The sequence below is a fragment of the Corvus moneduloides genome, chromosome 10, assembly GCF_009650955.1.
Source record: "Corvus moneduloides isolate bCorMon1 chromosome 10, bCorMon1.pri, whole genome shotgun sequence".
NCBI classification, from domain to species: domain Eukaryota; kingdom Metazoa; phylum Chordata; class Aves; order Passeriformes; family Corvidae; genus Corvus; species Corvus moneduloides.
The window spans coordinates 7428819-7448648 of NC_045485.1; the positions used below are offsets into that span (position 1 = coordinate 7428819).

Sequence of the window (19830 nt, forward strand, 5' to 3'; positions counted from 1 at the left end):
CGTGGGGAACTCGGGCTGGGCGTCCGCTGTTGGCCCCGGAGCCTCTCGGTGCTCTCCGCAGCCGTGCCTGTGAAAGGAGGCTGCTTCAGAGGGCTGACACTTCCCGGCTCCTTCGCGGGCGGGCCGCCTATGGGGCGGGCGGCGGCGGGCGCCCTGTCCCACGCCGGCTGTGGGACCCGCCCGTCTCGTTACCGTGCCGGGCCGGGCCGGGCCGTGCGGAGCTGCCCGGGCGGTGGCGGCGGCGGCGGCCGGCAGGGGGCGTGGGCGGGCGGCGTGGCCGGGGGGGCGGCGCTCGGGCGGGCTGGGCGCTCGGCGGGCGCGGAGCCGCGGCCGTGGCGTGGCGGCTCTGGTGGCTCCAGCTCTGGCCCCGGGAGAAGGCGCCGAGCGCGGCGGGGCAGGTAAGGGGTGGCTACGGGCGGGGCTGTGCCCGCCGGGCAGCTGGGACAGCGCCCGGGGCGCGGCTCCAGGGAGCGCTGGGGCCGGTGCCCCAGTACGCCCCGGCTGTGCCCGCGGTGCTCCGTTCCCCCGGTAAGGGTTCGGCGGCGCCGGCGGGCGGTCGCTGCCGACGAGCGGGGACAGCGGGGGTGCGGCCCGCGCCCGGCTCCGAGAGGGGCGGCGGGAGCGCTGCGGGCGCGGAGCCTCGGCCGGACCGGACCGGACCGGCGGGGGCTCGGCCGGCGGCCCCTCCGCGGGGCCTCGGGGCGGGTCAGCCCTGCACTCTGCGGCCGGACGGGACCGCGGGCTGGAGCCGGGGTGTGCGAGACCCACTGTGTGCGAGCCGTGTGTTACTCGGTGTGTGTATGACCCGGTGTGTGGGAGCGGTGCAGCGCAGGGTCTGGCAGGGGCTCGTCCCTCTGGGAGTCCCCGCGCCCGCAGCCTGGCTCGTGTGCCCGCCTCGGCTGGCAGGGGCAGCGCGGCTGGAGCGGAGCTGCTGCGGCGCTCCGGGCACCGGCACTTGTCATCCATTGTCGGCGGGTACGCTGTGGCCGGAGTGGAGTAACTTCGTGAATTCACGTATTTCCTGATGCCTCTTGTCTTTAGCGTGTCCCATAGCATCCTTTTCATCGCACATACTTAACCTAAATATTTTCAGAGCCTTGAACAGACTTCTTAGTCTATTTCTGTGCTGCAGGTTACCGAAGAACAACCCTGAACGTTTTGACAAGCATGGACTTCTCATTGGAAGTGTGTTCTGAGGTGAACATTGTCTTGGCCTTAACACAGAGTGTGGCCCTTAAAAAAACCAAATAAAGCTGTGAAAGTGTATTTTACAATGCCGGGAAGTAAGGGGTTAAAGAATGCATTTGTAAACACTGTAACCAGAATTTCTGGACGGATCACTTTATGTAAAGTCTTTGACTGTGGAAATCACAGGGTGAGAAAAGCATGTGTAATAACCTTATAAGCCTTTTTATTTTGTCTGGCTTGATAGTCTGAGATGAGCATCTGAGTACAGACCTTAAATTTTCTCTTCTACAAATTTTACGAAGATATTTTTATGTGGTGAAAAATCCTGTACTGAGTAAGTGGCTCTATCCTTGACTAACTGCAAAAGCTGTCACATATAATAAGTTATTGTGCCAGTATTACAATAGTAATGGGATATTAAACCAGCACATTTTGGCAGTAAGTAGCTGTAATACTTATGCCCTGTTTTGACGTCTCTAGAAGGAGGATTAGCTCAGACAGAATTTGTAGTGGGAGGGTGTGAGTGGGATGAAAAGCAAAAGCTGCTTAATTTTAATCTTCTCAAAAAGGTAACTACAAGTAGTGCACATGGTTAAAACACATATGCTCCTCTCTCTAATGGCTTTTAATTGTAGTATCTGAAATATTTTATGTAAACTCAGTAGTGCTGAAATACTACTTTCTATGAGATTCAATCCATGGTGAACAAGCTCCCTGTTCCGGGGCAGAGGAAGCATTGGGGGATAGCAGGGTGTCATAGGAAGGTCTGACAACAACAAGAGCTGTGAATTGGCTTTGGTGTAACTGAGGCTGTGTCTGTACCGGTGTAGAGGTGTGCCTCGGGTTAGGCTGCAGGCATTTACTTAAATTGTTTCACTTTTATGATTGGGAACTTCATTTTCTGTAACAGCTTTCTTTTGTCTTCTGAGCTTTTTTTGTCTAGTTTTAGAGGTGGGCATCTTGGAGTGAAGAAACACAAAAAGCAATGCTTCAGGGTGTGCAAAACCACTGTTGCCGGTGAAGTGTGCTTCCTCCAGTGGTTTTACAAGGGGCTGTATATTCTTACATACTTACCATAACCTCCTTAGACGAATGAAACCTCAAGTGTTCTGTGAGGTTCCTTACGTAGGTCTTTGTTTATGTTCACAATCTTGCAAGAGACCTTTGAAATTAGATTTTGGTTGAATTTTTTTGGATGCTTTTTCTGATGAAGTTGCAGATACAGAAAAAAATTTTCTTTTACTTACAGAGGCTTTGTATTGTAAGTGTGTCTGCATGTTATTGCCCAAAAGATGAATGGTGGATTCATGTGGTCCTGAGTGTGGCTTTTATCTGGATTTATGGTCAGTTCTAGTTGCAAATTCATCTCCCCATGATTTTATCTTTTGACTTACAAAAACGTGTTGGCAATTAATTAAGTGGAAAACCACTGCGAGATACGTGGTGCTCACAAACATACCTCACACGAGCGTAGGAATTAAATGTTAAGCCACCTACTAACATATGCTTTATGATTTAGATTTATGGTTTATGATGGATGCTACAAAGGAGGTGGTGGTACTTTAATTGTTCAAGAGGGTGGAGTCTTCGAGCCTGCCTCTGCCAAAAGGATGAAGGTGCTCTCCCAAGGAGCTTGGGAGTGTGCAGAAAATACACAGCTATTGCTTTGACTGTTAAAAGAATCATTTGGTGAAGGAAATATGAGAAGATTAAAGAAGATGGAGTTTGTTACAGGGAATACAGGAAAGTTTTGGGAGTTACTGGTAGATGGTAACAGATAAGATGCAGGAAAAGGCAGCATGGCATCCCAGCCACACTGACAGGCACTGGAGCAGCACACACACAAACACTGGTAGACAGCAGCCTCAAGCGCTGCTTAAAAAGAACCTTAGTGGTCCAAATGTTGGACAAACAGTGTAGTTTGGGTCGAAAATGTCCCAGCAGTGCATCACATTCGGGTAGTGTTTGAACATCGCTTTTAATCTTGACTTTTCTGGGAGAGGCAAGCGAGCGATGCATTGATTCACGTTCAGAAGGGTGTATTTAAAAATACTCTGGCTTGGGTGGTAAATTATATACAAAAATGAAAATTTAAATTTTGCTGCAAAAAGGGAAGAAATGTCAAATGCTTGGGAGGAGACTTTAAATGTAGGTTTCATGCAAGATTTCTACTTGCATGGGTTTGAGTGTCATCGTAGTTTTACTGGATTTGTATTAAAATATTGCAGTACTGATAAAATATTGTGCTTCAAAGTTCTTATTTTCTTTGAAAAGCTTTTGAAAATGCTTTCCATAACAGGGAATGGAAATGCAGGCCACTGTATGGCATAAATTACACAGAAACAGAGTTGGAAACAGTTGATCATAAAGCTATGTAAAGGATGATGACGACTGAAGGTTTCTGTAGCAGTTTTCCAGGACGATACAAGGGATGCTGTACAGACTGTAACATGCTTCATATTCTGTTAAAATCAGGCTGCTCTTTGGTGAATCCCAAAGAGAGTCCCCTGAAGCAAGCATTTGGCTTTGCACACTATTTAGGGTAGAAAAATTTGGGAAATTTTATTGTCTAAAATTTGTAGGGGAGGATACATGAGTCTTGTCAATGTAGGAGCATATGAGCTTTGCCCATGTGGCTTGTTATGTGCCATTGGGTTTAGGTTAGAATTCAAAATTCATGTTCTTGTTTATCTTGTAAATACTAGATGTTCTCTGATTACAGCTGGGTAAGGCATTCTCTTGTTCAGTGAAGAAATAAAAGAGTGGGAAGGTATACTGTGGTGAATGGCATTTACAATTCTTTTTAAAAAATCAGATAATGCCTGAATCATCAATGTAATGGTTCATCGTAAGCAGCAAGAAAGAGCATTTTTTTGCACTGTGCAAGCTGATAATAGAAACATTTTCTAGGAGGGCTACAAAGGTAGATGATAACTGTGTGATTAGGCACTAAGTGGTTCTGATGACAGGCAGAGGATTCAGAGCGTGATTGACAGGCTATTTCATATTGATTAGAGGAGTAAACTGGGCTTTGAAAAACTAGACAGCTGGCATATTTCTTGAAAGTAACTGATTTTTGGAAGCTGAAATAATTAGGCTTATTTGTTTGGGCCACATGGTAAACATGTTCAGAACTCTGTCTGGAAATACTAATCAGTGGCTGTTTTCAGCTGATCCATTAATCGTTTCTACAGCCACCTGAAACTTTAGTGTGAACCAAGAATGAAGTCAGTTTCCCACAGAAATTGTCACAGGATTCATGGTTTCCCTTGTGAAAATAAAAAAATAAACACCACAACTTTGTGTCAGTGTCTGCAATGAGAAATGTCACGGTTACTTGAGTCGGGGGAAGATGCTGTTCTGTGCCTTCCTAGTGCTGGCAGTGGCTGGTTGGGGACCCTGCAGACAGCTGGTACCCTCTGTGGTTAATCATTGTTTAAAAGGACAAAGCAATGCTGGTGCTGCTTCCTGCACTTTGCCATGTATTTCTCATGCTTTACTCATCTTCCCTGCGTGGTGGTTGTGGTGTCGGTTTGTTGATTGCTCCTGAGTCTGAACACAGGCTTGTGTTTCTGACTTTGAAGACCTTTGGGTACCTTCACGAGGAGCTTCTGTGAGGGCTGATAAAATGTAAAACCAGCTAAGCAACTAAAGCAACAAAACTGTAGCCAAAGGGCCTTTCTGAGGAAATGCTGGGACATGGTGTTTAATGCCAGCACTGTTTACTTAAACCTATTTTTATTTTCCCTTTTGAAGCAATAATTCCCTGGCCTGTCCCTGTGTATTCAGCTGTCTGTAGCTGTAAGATGATGTGTTCCTAGTGGTTAGCTTGTGCTGCTGCCATGAGGATCCAGTGGAAAGCCAGGCCTGCCCTTTTGCCAGCAGTATGGCAGTTTTCCCAGTATGTTGCCTATGTTATTCCCCATTCAGCTCTTCAGCAGCCAGGCAAGTTGGCAGTTGTGCAGAGTGTTGTGGGGAAGAAAGGGCAGCAGAAAATGCTGACTGTGTGCTAATGCATCTGTGTAGTCACCATTCTGGGGTTAGATTGCAGGAAGATGACAAAACTGCTGAACAAAGTATGTTTAATCTTTTTTTTTCCTCCCCATGAGCTGCAATGGGTAATAGTAGAATCTGTGGAGAAGCACAACTTTTCCATTTGGAACAGAAGTGTATTATCTACCCTGTAATTTTGAATCTTTGAGATTGTGTGGAAGTGGTTGAATATGGAAGTTTTGGGTGACCTGACATCATCATATATATTCCATATAGGATGGAACAGATCTCATGCAGGGCTATAGGCAGAAGAAAAATCTTTTGGGATGAGGGTCAAAATACAGCTGGAGCACAAGGATAGGATAGAGTAGAAATGTGATGGGTAATGAAATCAGTGTCATCCCTTCCATCCCTCTTGCACAAACTCCTCTAACATCAGGTTGTTGCACTGCCGTTTTGGAGCTGTGATGTTACCTGATCAACCACTGGCTGTGATCTGGGGGTGAATAGGATCTATGCTCATAGTTATGAGCATATGGTATATGGTTTTAAAGTTGTACGTTTAAAATAATTACATTCTGGTGCTGTTTTTTAAGAATTATTTAATTATCTGTATGTTCTAGAATGGTTTTGCTGCCATTTCTGGCCTGGAGCCATCAAAATCATAAGGTTTCTTTCAAGTTTCATAATACTGTTTAAAAAGAGTTGCTCAGTTTCCTTTAAGGAAGTAAAAGAATTTCCTTTGGTTTTGTTTTTACTTTCTCTCCAGTTCAGAGGCTTATACGACCTATTATTGCATAGGAGAAGGAGTAGGACTATGGGGACATTACTGAAATGGATAACAGAGAGTTGGGCTTGTGACAGATTTTTCTAGATACTAAAATTTGGTTCACCTAGAGTCTCCAAAGTGATATGCTGGACTGGTGGGTTGGTATTGACTTCAAGTTCTTTAAGATTTCTACACGGTAGTGTAAGACATTGATCTTACTTCCAACCAAAAAGAGGTAATCAAAGCCAGATCAAAGCACTTACTGAGAAGTTTGTCTGAATGGAAGAATCTCTTGAACTAAGGGTTTATGTGGACCAAAAGAAACCGAAGTTAAGGACACCTACTCCTGGAAATATTTCATGATCTCATACATTTGCTGTTCAAATGAGTAATCCACATGAGACCTATAAAATCATAGTTGGAAAACCAAAGGCCAAAGCATGGAACTTTCAACAATTCATGAAAAAAATATCAAAATAAGAGAAGAGGTTTTAAGCTAGGAAAGGAACTGCAGTGGTTTCTTCAATACTTCAGCTTTGTAATTTGACAGATTTTATTACAGACTGGATTTTATTGGTAGACTGTAACACAGTGAAGCTTCTCTGTGGTTTGAGGGAAGCAGTCCTTGCTGTATCATGTTCTGCCTGAAATGCAGCTTCAGATTCAAACCCACATCCATCTTCAGGGACTGTGCTGCACTCTGAGTCGTTAGAGCAGCATTGGTTGTGCCAAACAGACATCTCTGCTGAAGGACTGGAGTTCAGAGGTTTCTGTGGGTGCCAAGTGGAGCTTTCCCTGTGTGTTTTCCATGATGTGGAGCAGAACTCAGGGGCAGAGGTGCCTGCCTGGGCTCTGAGCCCCCAGAGTGAAGTGAGACACAGCATCAGTGACTAAAGGCACAAATCAAAAGGAGAGAATGCATGAGCTGGCAGGCATGAATTTTGCTGCTGACCACTCTTTTGTCCTCTGATCTAAACAGATGTCAAAATCTGAGAAAGTAGAACATAAAGGTTGGAATAAACATTCCATAATTGTTTCTATGTGTAGCCCTGCTTTTTCTCTTTGTTTACAGTCACAGCTAATTTAGACTCTTGTTAAGTTCCTGCAGGCAGGGACATGTCATCCCTGTGTCCTGGCTGATGGGAACACTGGCTATTCTGTATAAATAGACCAGTGAAGCTGGTAGGAGCAAAAATGCCTGTGCTGTCAGGGTGCTGCCAGAGCCTGGGCATGAAGGCAGCAAGCTGTCTCCAGGCTGAGTCTCTAAAGGGGAAGTGTTCTGGGAGAAAAGGAGACTAATGTTAAAGTGGTTTTATTTACTTATTTTTAACAGAAAGATATGCCGGACATAGACATAATATTTGAATTCAACTGTTCAGAACTTCTCTCACATATACTGATAATTTTAGGAAAAGAAGAAAGCATGGAGAAGGAAAAGAGTGATCTAGGGCAATGACTTAATCCCAAAAGAAATAGATATTTACAGCACCTTATATTTTGGAACTATAATTTTCTTCATCTCTGAGTTAGTTAATGTATTTACTTATATTTTTCTTATTAATAGTTCTAGGAACCATTGATTATGTAGAAATAACTGCAGTACTGATCCCTTTTAGTGAATGCTGTCAGAAATTGTGCTTGATCTTAGAAAAACCATGTTTTGGTATTCATGTGTTTGTAAGTGTGATTTTGAAACATTACTGAATCAAAAAGGATATTTACAAGTCACAAGTATGGTATTTCTTCCAAAAGTTTTTGTTTGAGTTTTCAGAAGCATTTGGTTTTGGAAGTCTTTTCTTGCATGATCATTAGTGGTCAGGGGAGGTAAGCTCACACACCTAAATGTTTTACTGTGCAAGGTTGAAAAAAACCGATTAAAATCCAACACTTAATGATCTTTTCATGCTTTTTAACAGTTCCTGCAATTGTTTTTTTTACTCATTTATGTCTGTTCAAGATAACATGGGCATCATTTTGTCAGAAAATTGATGTAAGTCTAAGGAAATTCCAGAAGCTGGAGAGATTTCTGACTGCAAAATAATCCCAATGCTGTGAAACTCATAAAGAATAGTTGTAGTGTTCTAATGTTACTTTGCATTAACTATAACATTAATGCACAAAACTCAAACATAGGTGTCTCTGCATGACTGTGTTTATTGCCCAGGTTCAGGAGGGCATTCATAGACTGGTAGGTTCTAAGTTCAATAAAACAAATACGTTCCAAAGGACTTAGACTGGCAAAATCAGATGCAAATGTAAACTGTGCAAACACTTGTTCTGCTCTCATCTCTTAGCATCTGGTACATGAAAGAAGGCAGCTCCTAATGGTGACTGAGTAGGACAGAATTGAAAAGAAGGAAACAACCCCTCTAAAAGATGTAAGCTGAAGACAGCTTTTCCAGCATTTCCAGCATAAAACTTCACGAGAGTCCTGCTCAAACTTGAAAGCTGCTTAGGACAAAGGGGTGTTTAAAATGTTCACCAGTTCCTCTGCTTGTGCACCTTGAGGCTTAAAAGCTCAGATTTTGGAGTCAAGGGAACCTTGTATTTTGAGAGCAGGGGATTATCTTCAAGGTGTGTCAATATTCAGCCTGGCTGAGGGTCCCTTCACCACTTCTGTGTGCTCAGCACTCGTCACTGTCCAGGCTTATTAAATTCAGGGATAAATCTGCTGCGCAGGGAAAGTGAGTTCTGTACAGAGGGGCAGAATTGTTCAAGTAAGATCTTTTCGATCCCTTGGCTTGCATGAAGAGGGAGCTTATGCTGGTTGCTTGAAATACTGGGCAGTACTGCTGGGCCATTGCCAGGAGCTTTTGCCCTTTGTAGGACCAGCTGTGCCAGTGTGAGGATTTTAGAACTGGCTAGGTAAGGAAGAAACTTGCAAACAGAAGACAAGAAAAATTTAGATGTGGACATTTTAATGTGCTAAAATATATTAAACTTCAGCATCTTAGTGTTTTGGGTTTTTTTTTTTTTTTTGATCAGATACTTGTTGGTGAAATGTTAAGTAATTAAAAAATAAAATTATCTTATAAGGAACTATTAGTTTTTACATATTAACATGTAGCCATGCTCTATTGGACAGGCACTGCTTCCTGCTCTTTCCATGCCTTACTTGTGGAATGGTGCACGCTGCCTTTTTTATCATGGCTTTCTTTTTCTTCACTTGGGTGTTGGGGGTTGTCATGGGTTAGCAAGCATAGTCTCGGAAGTGATGTTTTTGCAAAGGGGTGCTTACAGCTTCCTCTGTGACCTGACAGAACCTATCAGCTGGCCAGTTTGAATATGGACAATTCTTTAACACACTTGAGAATAGACAAACCCCAGGCAGAGCGCTCTCTCGTTTCCAGTGCTGGGACAGGTGGCTGCGGGCCCCGTGTGGGGGCCGGCGGGCCCAGCCCAGGCCCTGCTCCGGCCGGGCCAGGCCACGGCCATCCTGGAGCCGATGGGCCCTGTTCCACCTGCGGAACCCCCCCACATCCCTGCTGTGGGCAGCTGGAGCGGCTCAGCTCCCCCTCTCCAGTGCGGCCAAGATCCGGCTGAAAGCTGCACTGCTGTCCGGCAAAAGATCATGTAACCAACAGCGATAAGCCACATTCCAGCTGCAAGGCCTGGGTGAGATTAACCCTTTTATTGCTGTGAAGAGCTGAAAACCTGAGGGAGAAGAAAGAGGAGATGCTTAAAGCTGAAATTCTGTTGTAAAGCTATGATGTATCAGAGTACCCGTTGTAATTTCATGAAGGCATGGGGGGTGGACCATTCAGCTTGTACTTGTGAGCAAAAGCACCTGTGGTGAGATAAGCAGATGCTGAAGCAGCTGTAATTTGATGAGAAGTTTGAACAGGGAGAGATGGAAGTGATGAGGACTGTTGTTCCAAATGGAAAGGAGAAGACCTCAGTTCCTAGAGATGCTCCCGGAGATAGTCCTAGAGATGAAGATGAGGAAGACCCTTTGCTCCCAGGGAAGGAGTAGGGCCTCTGTTCTTAGAGATGAAATGCTCCCAGAGATGGGTGAAGAGAACTTTTGTTCCTGAACGGCTCAACCTTAAAATTGTACCCCAGTAACTCAAGATTGGACCCTCGAAAGCTGTTGTGGGAAAAGCTGCAAGTTGTGGGAAGGGACTCACATGCAAGCAGAGAACCAACCTGGGCAGCTGTCTCGTTGTGATAATGTTTTCATAGCATGGGCAAGAGAGACTCCTCTTCCTAAATGAACTGAACAAGGTTATTATGGAAGTGGTAAACAGACTGAACATCTCAAGGGTTGTCTTTTTACATTGTCAGTGGGAGAAGGGAGAAAAGGTAGGGGGAGGAGAAGAGTTCTGAAGGTGTGGTATGATTTTATTTTTTCTTTTTCCCTCTTTTAGGTCTGTTAATAAACTTTATATTCTTTCAAGTTTGGTGCCTGCTTTGCTTTTCTCCTAATTCTTATCTCACAGAGGGTAAATAGTAATGAGTATTTTGGACCAAACCACTACAGGGGTTTTTTTGTGTGTGTGGTTTTTTGTTTTGTTTTTGTTTCATGAGGCTGCTGACCTATTTGTATTTTCAGTTGAGTTTTGCATGTCCCGTGGTTACTGACCCACTGGGTGGGTGGGCTAACATGAGTAACACTCCTGAGCAGGTTTTATTTAATATTTCCGATGATGAGCCAGTTTTACTCTTTTTAGAAAAGCATTTATTTACACCAAGTGTTGTGACCTATTTTTCTTAAATGCTATTAAAAAAATATATGCTTCTTGTTTTTTTCCAATGGGAAAATTGAGAATTGTGCTGAACAGCATCACAGATGCTGTCTTATTTTGTGACGCCATGCAAAATGCACCCTCAGTGTTGCAGGGATCGTATGTCCAATTTAAATTGCTGCTGCTACAGTGGCTGCAGGGGTTTTGTGAGGGCTTCCTCACTGTGACAATTACAAGCATCAGTAACTAAGCAGGTCATGCTGACCAGGGAATTGGTTCTGCTGCGTATTCCCATTTCCACTCTGTTCTGGTGCTTGCCAAGGCTCTTCATAGCACCGGTTGATTTGGTCATGACCAGAAAATCCCAGCCACTATTTTGTATTCATGCAGGAAAAAAAGCAAATCCCTTGAAGTGCCAAAGAAAAAGTTTGACTTGTGTCATTTGCTGACACAGCTGTTTTCTCTAGTTGCCAATTCAAGGCTATGAACTCACTGTCTGAAGTTGTCTGGGGGCTGGACTTGTGAGTGGATGAAAAATGTCCCCGGTGGGCTGCTGCCCAATGGCTGGGGAGTGATTGGTGGGGCATCACGAGTTAAAGTGAAAGTCAAGGCAGAACTTTTCATTGTAATTGTATCAGGAGCTGTCACCTTCATTTCAGATGCCTTCAAAACAGGCTTTGTCAGAAAATAAGCCTACAGATGGAGATAAATAGCAAAAGATATATCAAAAAGAAGTGATAGTTTAAATCTCTTATGTAGTGTAGAGATATCAGACTAATGGGTGGGTCCCTGTGTTCTTCTGTGACCTTTTCTAAAACTATCTATGAATGTTACTCCAGATCGACCTTATGTTATCTCTGGGCTTTTTGTTCTCCCTCCTACACTCTATAAGCTTGCTCCAAAATATACTTTTCTCTGTCTTTGGCACATAGTTATGTACAGACTGAGCACTACCTTCCATTTGGGGCAAAGTCACCATTTGTCTGCTGTTTTTTTCATTATGACCGCTTTTGCTCACTTGTGTTTCAGTAGACAATGTCATTTTGATGCAGCACATCACATAAATACATTAATTTTATTAAGGCAGACTTTGAGGAGTACTATTGATTATTTATGGAGACATGCTGTTTTAATCAAGTAGATTCATTTAAGCTGTCATGGTGAGTCAGTATAATTCTGTGTTTACGCTTCATGCTGGAGAGTAGGTTTGTATTATAGATGGATGCTGGTGATTTGGAGAATATAACAGCATCAGTCAATTGGCACAGGAGTTTGGCAGTGCTGGTTTAGTGTCACATCTAATCTCACAAGTGCTTGGAAAGCATTGATGTAAAGTTATCTTCAGGGGCTGACTTAAACAAGCAAAAGAAATAGTTTAGCTGGTCAGCCGTGCAAGAAATGTCTTCTCTCTGGTTTGCTGAGGAGCTGGTGCTGCCAGGGAGAGGTTCTGTGTGATGCCCTGGCTGGCAGTGCCCCTGCAGTGCTGAACAGAAAGTAGGTTAGTGCTGCCAGCTGCTCTGCTCCAGCTTCGTGCCTCGCCTGGGCTCTGGGCTGGCTGCCTCTCTCCCAGCATTTCTAGGTAGTTACTAATTTTTCCTGACTCCCTGACCCGGCCTTCAACCATAAGTCTGGTTTTACCTTTGTGGGAGCATGCAATAACACCTTACACCAGCACTTGTGTGAGATTAGGTAAGAACCGAGGGTGCTCTAAATGCTGTGAGTCATTCTGTCTTGTTTTGATGAGTTGAGATTTTGGATCATGTTTAAAAGGAAAAGTTACATTCTGTGGGTAGGTATGTAGGTAGGTATGCTAAATTCTGTAGGTAGGTATGCTGCAAAAGGTGACTCAGAAGTAGCCTTTTACTTACCCCTATTTCGACGTAGGATGCTTCGTTAATGACTATCCCTATGAATTTCTAAACTGAAGTGTGTCACATTTAAAATTAGTGTGACTGATTTTTGGAGTTCTATAGGTCATCTTTATCAAGTACTGCATTCATAGAAACAGAATTGTTTAGGTTGGAAAAGGTTGAGTCCAACCATTCCCCCAGCACTGCCAAACCCACCACAAACTCTGTCCCTGAGCACTGCATCCACAGGTCTGTTAAATCCCTCCAGCGATGCTGCCTTCACCAGTGCCCTGGGCAGCCTGTTCCAATGCTTGACAGCCCTTTCTGTGAAGAAATTTTTCCTAATATCCAATCTAAACCTCCCTGTCTCAGGTATGAGCATCAACCACTGCACTTTGGGCACACGTCAGAAGCTGCTGCTCCTGATGCTGCTGTTCCACCTCAGTGTGGTGCTTATTCCCCTTTAAAAGTAGTAAGTACTTCCTTGGCTCCAAACCCCAGAGGGTACAAACCAGGCCCATTCCTGCAGCCCAGCGAGGTGGTGCTGTCAGTTGTTGATGGAATTGCCCGTTGGGAGCTCTCAGTGTGGAGATGTGCCCCTGTCCAGGGGCAGGACCTGCACTCTGGCCTGGGTAAACAGATAAAGATCAGCAGTGCCTAAATACCAGGTTAGCAGCGGATGCTCTGCAGTGCTCTTGCTCTGTGGTAGTCTGGCCTGAACACCCCAAATGTTTTTTGATCTGTTGTTTGTTGATTTGTTTCATGTGCATGTAGGAATAGTTTTGTGGGAAGATGAGGTTGGTTTGCTTTTATTTCTCCCCCCTCCAGGCTTCATTTTATCTTTTTTAGTTTAAAAATGCTCACTTCAGTGAGTGCTTACAGTACTTACTGTACTGCTTTCATTTAACATGTGCTGGCCAAGCGTTGCTGTGCCCTGGGAGTACCTTGTGTGCCAGCCTGGAGGGGCAGAGGCTCAGGACTCAGTCTTATGTACCTTCAGCTGATTCCCAGCAGCTTCTTACCAAGGAGGAGCTATTGGCAAATTGTATTGGCAGGCTTTTAATTTACAGCTTCTCAGCAGGAGCTGTTCCTTTTCCTCACAAGTCACAACACAGCAACTTTTGTTAGCAAGCCAAAGTATATTTAAAAGAAAAATCTTTCCACCTTGTTTGTAATGTCTTGAATGATGCATTTCACACTCAGTGTTTTAGAACTTCTGATCTTGCAATTAAGGCTTAAAGCTCATTAAGCTTAGTCACTAAAACATTTTGCTAATATGAGATGTGTAATATCTCCTATTTTCCAGTCTTGTATTTTTTCCTTTTTTGTGGCAGCTTTATTTTATGCAACAGCAGTATTAATGAGTATAGACTGTGCACAAGACCTCTTGTTCCGAGAGCTTTTTAATAGATTTTACCTTCTCCTCCCCGCTAAGTCTATTTTTTGCTTTTTCCTGTGGTTCCCCTTCTGTTCTCCCATCTGTTTGGTTGAACTGCTTTATTCTCTCCTATTGTTTGGCATACACTAATCCTTTTACCTTCTATCCTTCACAGCTTTGTTGAGTTGCAGTGGTGTAGTTCAGTTTTGCTTCTGCCTGCCTTTCACTAGGATGTTCCAGGATGAGCTATGATTTTTTGAAATTGAGAACTGTTAAAATTGTTCCTTCCAACTTTCTCTCTCCCTCTCTTTTTACTTTATTTTTATTACTGCTTGCGCATGCCATTTATGGTGCTGTTGGCATTTGGAAAAAATACTGTAATGACTCTGGTTTCTTCGTTCTCAGAATCTCCAGATCTTTCCATTTTTCCAGTTTCCAAAAGCTGCAAAGGTAGCTGTCCAAATAAAATGAGATGGAAAGAGCTCAATCCTACAAAATGTATGAGTATAATGGATTCCACTTACAGCAAGCCCCACTGCCTTAATTTCTGTGATCACCACTTGTGCTCGTGGGTGCCATGGCTTCATGTTGCTAAAGCCCCCTTGGGGCACCTCATACATCCCACAACTCTTTTCAAGAGCAACCCCAGCAGATAAAATAAGTTCAATGATTCCTGAGACCTTTTCAAATACTAGTAAGAAAATTAATTGGGGGGAGGGAGGGGGGGATGAGGGGGAATGAGGGAGTAGAAAAAATGAGAATTTTGAGGTTGTGATTTTATCAGCACTCAGAGATTAATATCTTGCTGAAATGGGCAGGTTTTGGAATCCAGAAGAGCTTTGGTAAGCAAATATATATTAATTACATGTGTATGTAAGACCTGTCATTTTCAAAAGCAGGAAAAATAAAGAGAGGCCTCTTTCTGTGTGGAAATAAGTGCTGGGTCAAAAAGAAACAGTGATGGGGGGAAAAAGTTACTTTCTGTCAACATGCTTGAATGTTCTGTCATAAACAGAGCTCAGTTCAAAGGATCTGGGAATCTCAGAAGATTTCTTTCAAGACTAACCAATTTCCTGCAACACGCTGTCAGTGCTAGGGAGAGGCATCTCTTGCACATAAGAGCAGCTGGTTGTTTAAAAAAGAAAAAAAGGCATGTAGGGGGGAGAGCAACCCCCCCCCCTCAGCCCTTATATAGAGCAATTTTCCACAGGAAAACGTACATCTGTGAAAACAGGGCAATTCAGCAAATTCCATACTCTTCGGAATGTCATTTTGCAAGGAAAAGTGTGTTTGGATGTTTTCAGGAGAGGGGTGGTTTTTTTTTTTTTTTATTTTTGAAGCAAGTAATGAGTTCTGAGGTTTTATTACTTTTTTTGTTTGTGGTATTGACACCTTTTCTTACTGTTTATTATCTTAAATAAGAATTGTGGATGTAAGTATTAACCTTGTTTTAGCAGGAGGAAGGTTAATTTTATGGGAAATGGGAATCTTTTTATCTACCTGAAAGTTTTGTTCTGGAAATACAGTCAATCCTATTATTAGGGTGAAATTAAGGTGAAGGCAACTTATCCATTCTGTTGTTGCCAATTTGAATTGCCTTATGTGCTTGCCTTTGAGGAGCAACTTGACTCTTGTCAAAGGCATATTTAAATTTTCTTTGCTATAGCTGATGCTTCCACATCTGAAATATATATTTGCCAATGTTTTGTTGTTTGCAGGAACCACAGATATCTGAAGATGAAACCATGAAGAGCAAGCAGAGTGAATAATAATGCTTTTCCGAAACCGTTTTCTGTTCTTGCTGGCCTTGGCAGCCTTATTAGCCTTTTTGAGCCTCAGTCTACAATTCTGTAAGTGTCCTCATGTTTTGTTTTCCACATATAGTGGTCTATAGGTGTGTTTAAAAATGCCCATGATTTCATGTTGTTTAAGCATTCTTCCTGTATTGAAATACATGGGGTTTGTTTCAGGGTTTTTTTGTTTGTTTGTAAGGATTTTTGTTTGTTTGTTTTCCAAAAAAATAAGAAACATAGTTTTGTGTGCCATATAGGAATCTATACGATCTAGAGAGTTCAAATCAGGCTATTTTACTTTAAAAAATTCTGCATTTTGTAGTGCAGTTAAGTAATTTAATGCGATTGAATCCCTCCATGAAAGCAGGCAAACCACATTGGAGTGAAAACTGCTGCAATTCCTATTTTACATTGCATCAGACCAGATGGGATTGAGGAAACTGCTGTGAGAGGTTTGAGTGCTGGAACCTCTCCTGATTTGTACCCTCACATCAGGAAACTTCACACAGTTGAATTGGTTCATCACAAGTGGTTGGTTTGTTTAAGAACAGATAAATTGTGTTGTGCTTCAGATGAATTTATCGTGGGTCACTGCAGAGGGCTTTGCTGTCCTGATGAGTGAGCAGGAGGTGGTGCTGAAGGCAGGGCAGTGGGGGGGCACTGTGCCCTGTGGCTGATTACCCCCTGTTTCATGAGAGAGAACATTTCCTGGGTAAAGCCATGTTTTGTGATAATGTGGTCTGTACTAATGCCCAGCAATGTAATGAGTTGCTTTTAGAGGGCAAGTAAAAGTGCATGTCCATAGCATAGGATAATATTCTTCGTTGTTGTCATCTTTCATCGTGTTTTAATGAGCACAGTCCTTCTGGGCTATGCTTTTTTTGCATAGAGTAAAAAAAACGTTACATTTAGAATGTGTCTTTTGCATATGACCGACAACTTCAAAAAAGGGGGAGAAAGAAGATGAAAGAAACTTCGTGGGTTTCTGCTATTATTTTTGTGTGCCTAAACTCATCTGCATGTAGTAAAGGGACCTGTGGCTCTGAATTGCTTTTTGAGCCTCCTCTGGGCACAAGCCAGAGGGTCAGACTGCAGCTTGTTTTGCCCCTTAGGCTCGTTACGGCTCTGCCCTTGATTTTGTAGGGTTGGTTATGAATTGTGCATAGGGCGAAGGTCCTAGAGGAGCTGCAGCTGAAACATGAAACTGAATTGTTAACTAAAGTGAGTTTTATTTAGAGATGAAGAGGTAGACATTTAGGAGAGTGAATCACATTTCATCTAAAGATAAAATTATTTTCTACTTAATTAGACCGTAACATTTCTGCTAGAGATAAGGATGTTTGAGGGGTGCTTTAAAAAGCATGTAAACTGCAGCAGGCAGCCACCATGAAGCCAGTGCCAATACCAACACTGATACAGAAACTTTTACATAATGAGAACTGCAATACAGTCCGGTGGGAACCAAGACATTCAGGTAGCCTGATACTTTTAACTTCTTCCGGCTTCAGGATGTAGAGCAGTTAGTCCAAACTTGGAGTAAAGACCATCTCCACAGCAAAACCAAAACTGTCTTTGATCACCATGTGCTTCTGGGTGAGCTGTGCCAGCTGGGCAGCCTGCAGCTCAGCAGCTTGAGGTGAGTTACCAGTGCTATCTTCATCAGGAACTTTGTCACATCCTCACCAGTGTCTGTTTCTGTCAGGAAACACTGTTTTTTCACATCCTCAGAATGTTTAACTTTGGGGTTGTTGAGTCAGGCTGGTCTCAGCATTCTTCAGCACCAAAATCAGCATGACCCCCTGCTTCTCTGTCCTTTCATCACTGATAACTTTTGCAAATGGAGTAAAATTTGAGCTGTTTTACCCACACTTAGGCAGAGCATCCTGCTACAGGCCCGTCATGACAAGGCAGATACTGAGATCTGGAGCAGTTCCCCAGTGGAGCTGGTGCAGGGTCTGGAGCCCAAATCTCATAAGGAGCAGTTGAGGTATCTGGGGGTGTTTATCCTGGAGAAAAGAGGGCTCAGGGGGATGTTACCACTCTCTACAATTAAAGAGAGGAGTTTGTACAAGGTGGGGATTGGTCTCTTCTCCCAGGTAACAAGTGATAGGACAAGAGGAAATAGTCTCAAGCTGTGCCAGGGGAGGTTTAGATTGGATACTAGGAAAAATGTCTTCACCAAAAGGGTGGTCTGGCATTGGAACATGCTGCTCAGGGCAGTGGTGGAGCCACCATCCCTGGAGGGATTTCAAAGACGTAGACGTGGCACTTGGGGTCATAGTTTAGTGGTGAACATGGTTAATGGTTGGAGTTGATCTTAGAGGCCTTTTCCAACCTAGATGGTTCTATGAGAATATGATTTATGTTCATGGAATGAAAATGAGTGTTTATACATTTAGACTCAGGAAAATGTCGAAGCCACTGTTTTATTTTATTTTGCTTGAAGGGAGGTACCTCCTTGAAGCATTTGGAGTAGAAATGGATGTTTTATACTGTTGTGAGATTGTGAATCTCTGTTAGCAAGCAGTGCACAGCTTTGTGGAGGAGGGCAGGTAATTTTAAAACATGCTACTGCCTTTCTAAGCATGGAATGTTCAAAATGTCTCTTCCTTTCTGTGATAAATTTGTTTATAAAAGAAAAACAGTAACACTAAATGTGTGATTATACAAGTGGTACATATCTTCCTTTTTTAAAATTGTGCATTAGGGCAGGGCATAACTCCTGTAAATGTTTGATATTTTATCCCTCTTGTCCACATGTGAAACTGTAACATTTGAAGCCAGACTTGTGAGTTGTAGCTAACTCTGAAGTGAAGGGAGTAGTAAAGGCCAAGCTCAGCTGATTTACCACAAGTTCTGACTCAATATTACAAACAGCCCACACTGGGATGGCTGACAAGGTCACAGTCTGGCTCATGCTTGAGCTGTGAGGGTTCAGGAATTGCTTGCAGCAGTTTGCCATCCAGTCAAAAAGAAAACGATGCTGGTTTACTTTAATAGACTGTGCTGGGAAGGGTCTGGAACTGCTTTATGAGCAGTGATTCCTGCAGCCATGATGAAGTGGAGGTGATGGGTATCGTGTCAGTAGTCCTATTAAGTCTGTCCTTGCTTGTAAGACAAACTCCTGAGGCAATTGTTTCAGAGCTAGTAGTTGTCATGTCTTGAGTTTAGACACAGGGAGTGAAATGCTGGGGAAAACAACCAGTGTAGGACCTCACAATCTTCAGTGTTGGTAGGCTGGGGATGGACCCAGGATTGATAGAAAACTCTGTCCCGTTTTGATGTTTGTTTGTTCTTGGTCCTTTTATCTTCTGTTGTGGTTTATGAGTTCTGTAGTCTGCTTTCCTGTGTTGTTTTCACTACGAGGCGGGTGCTATACATGGATACTAACAGTTTAACTTACAGGGTAAATCATGGAGAAAATTTCCCCCAGTGTCTCTCTCGACAGCAAACAACAGCTCTGTGCTCTAAGTATTCTCTCCCACCAACAGTTTCAGTGGATGGACATGGAGCAGTTGGCAAGGATGCAGGTCAGAAGCTGCCCTCAGAGCTCTGTCCCAGGAGTACAGCAGGCGGCTCTTGGAGCAGTCAGTTCATGTTCGTCACATGTTGGGTGCTGGCTTGGATGGCTGATCAAATGCCAGCTGCATCATCTTCGTCTCCTTATCCTGGGAAGAAGGAGACATATAAGCAGACTGCACTTTGCTGTGCAGCTGGAGACTCTTTTTAAACTGTAATAGTCATTCTGCAAGGTGATGTGATGCTGTGGATCCTGTAAGACACCCTCCTTCCTGCCAGGGTCCTCTGTCCTGTACCTTTTGGGCAGTGGGGCACCTGACTGGTTCTGCTCTTTATGTCCTTGTACAGGAGCAAAAGGCACAGGGTCTCTGTACGATCTTTGAGGGCCTGGCTGCTTTCCTGGGAATTTTACTTGGAGGAGTGGAGTAAGGAAACTTTCTTCAGGAAGTCCTACTGTTTTCAAGTGCCATGTATTTATTTAGATAAATAATGCCACAAGTTTTTTTTTCTGCACATACCTGGTAGATGATGGCAGAAATGCATTTGAGACACATTTGAAAATTTACTAAAATATTCTAATACCTATTCATAGTTTTGCCAGGTTTGGTTACCATTTCTAGTAGGCACATAGGACACTTTTAAAAGGGAGTTTATA

The 19830-nt window shown here is 43.4% G+C and overlaps 1 protein-coding gene across 1 annotated transcript in view; it reads left to right on the forward strand.

The window, feature by feature from the left end:
* The first annotated feature begins 292 nt into the window (after positions 1-292).
* PXYLP1 (2-phosphoxylose phosphatase 1) overlaps positions 293-19830 on the forward strand; it is a 52068-nt gene continuing 32530 nt past the window's right edge. The window contains exons 1-2 of the mRNA XM_032119726.1: positions 293-398; positions 15582-15713. Coding sequence (XP_031975617.1) covers positions 15635-15713 — 79 coding nt within the window. The 5' untranslated portion in view covers positions 293-398; positions 15582-15634. The remainder of the gene's footprint in view (positions 399-15581; positions 15714-19830) is intronic.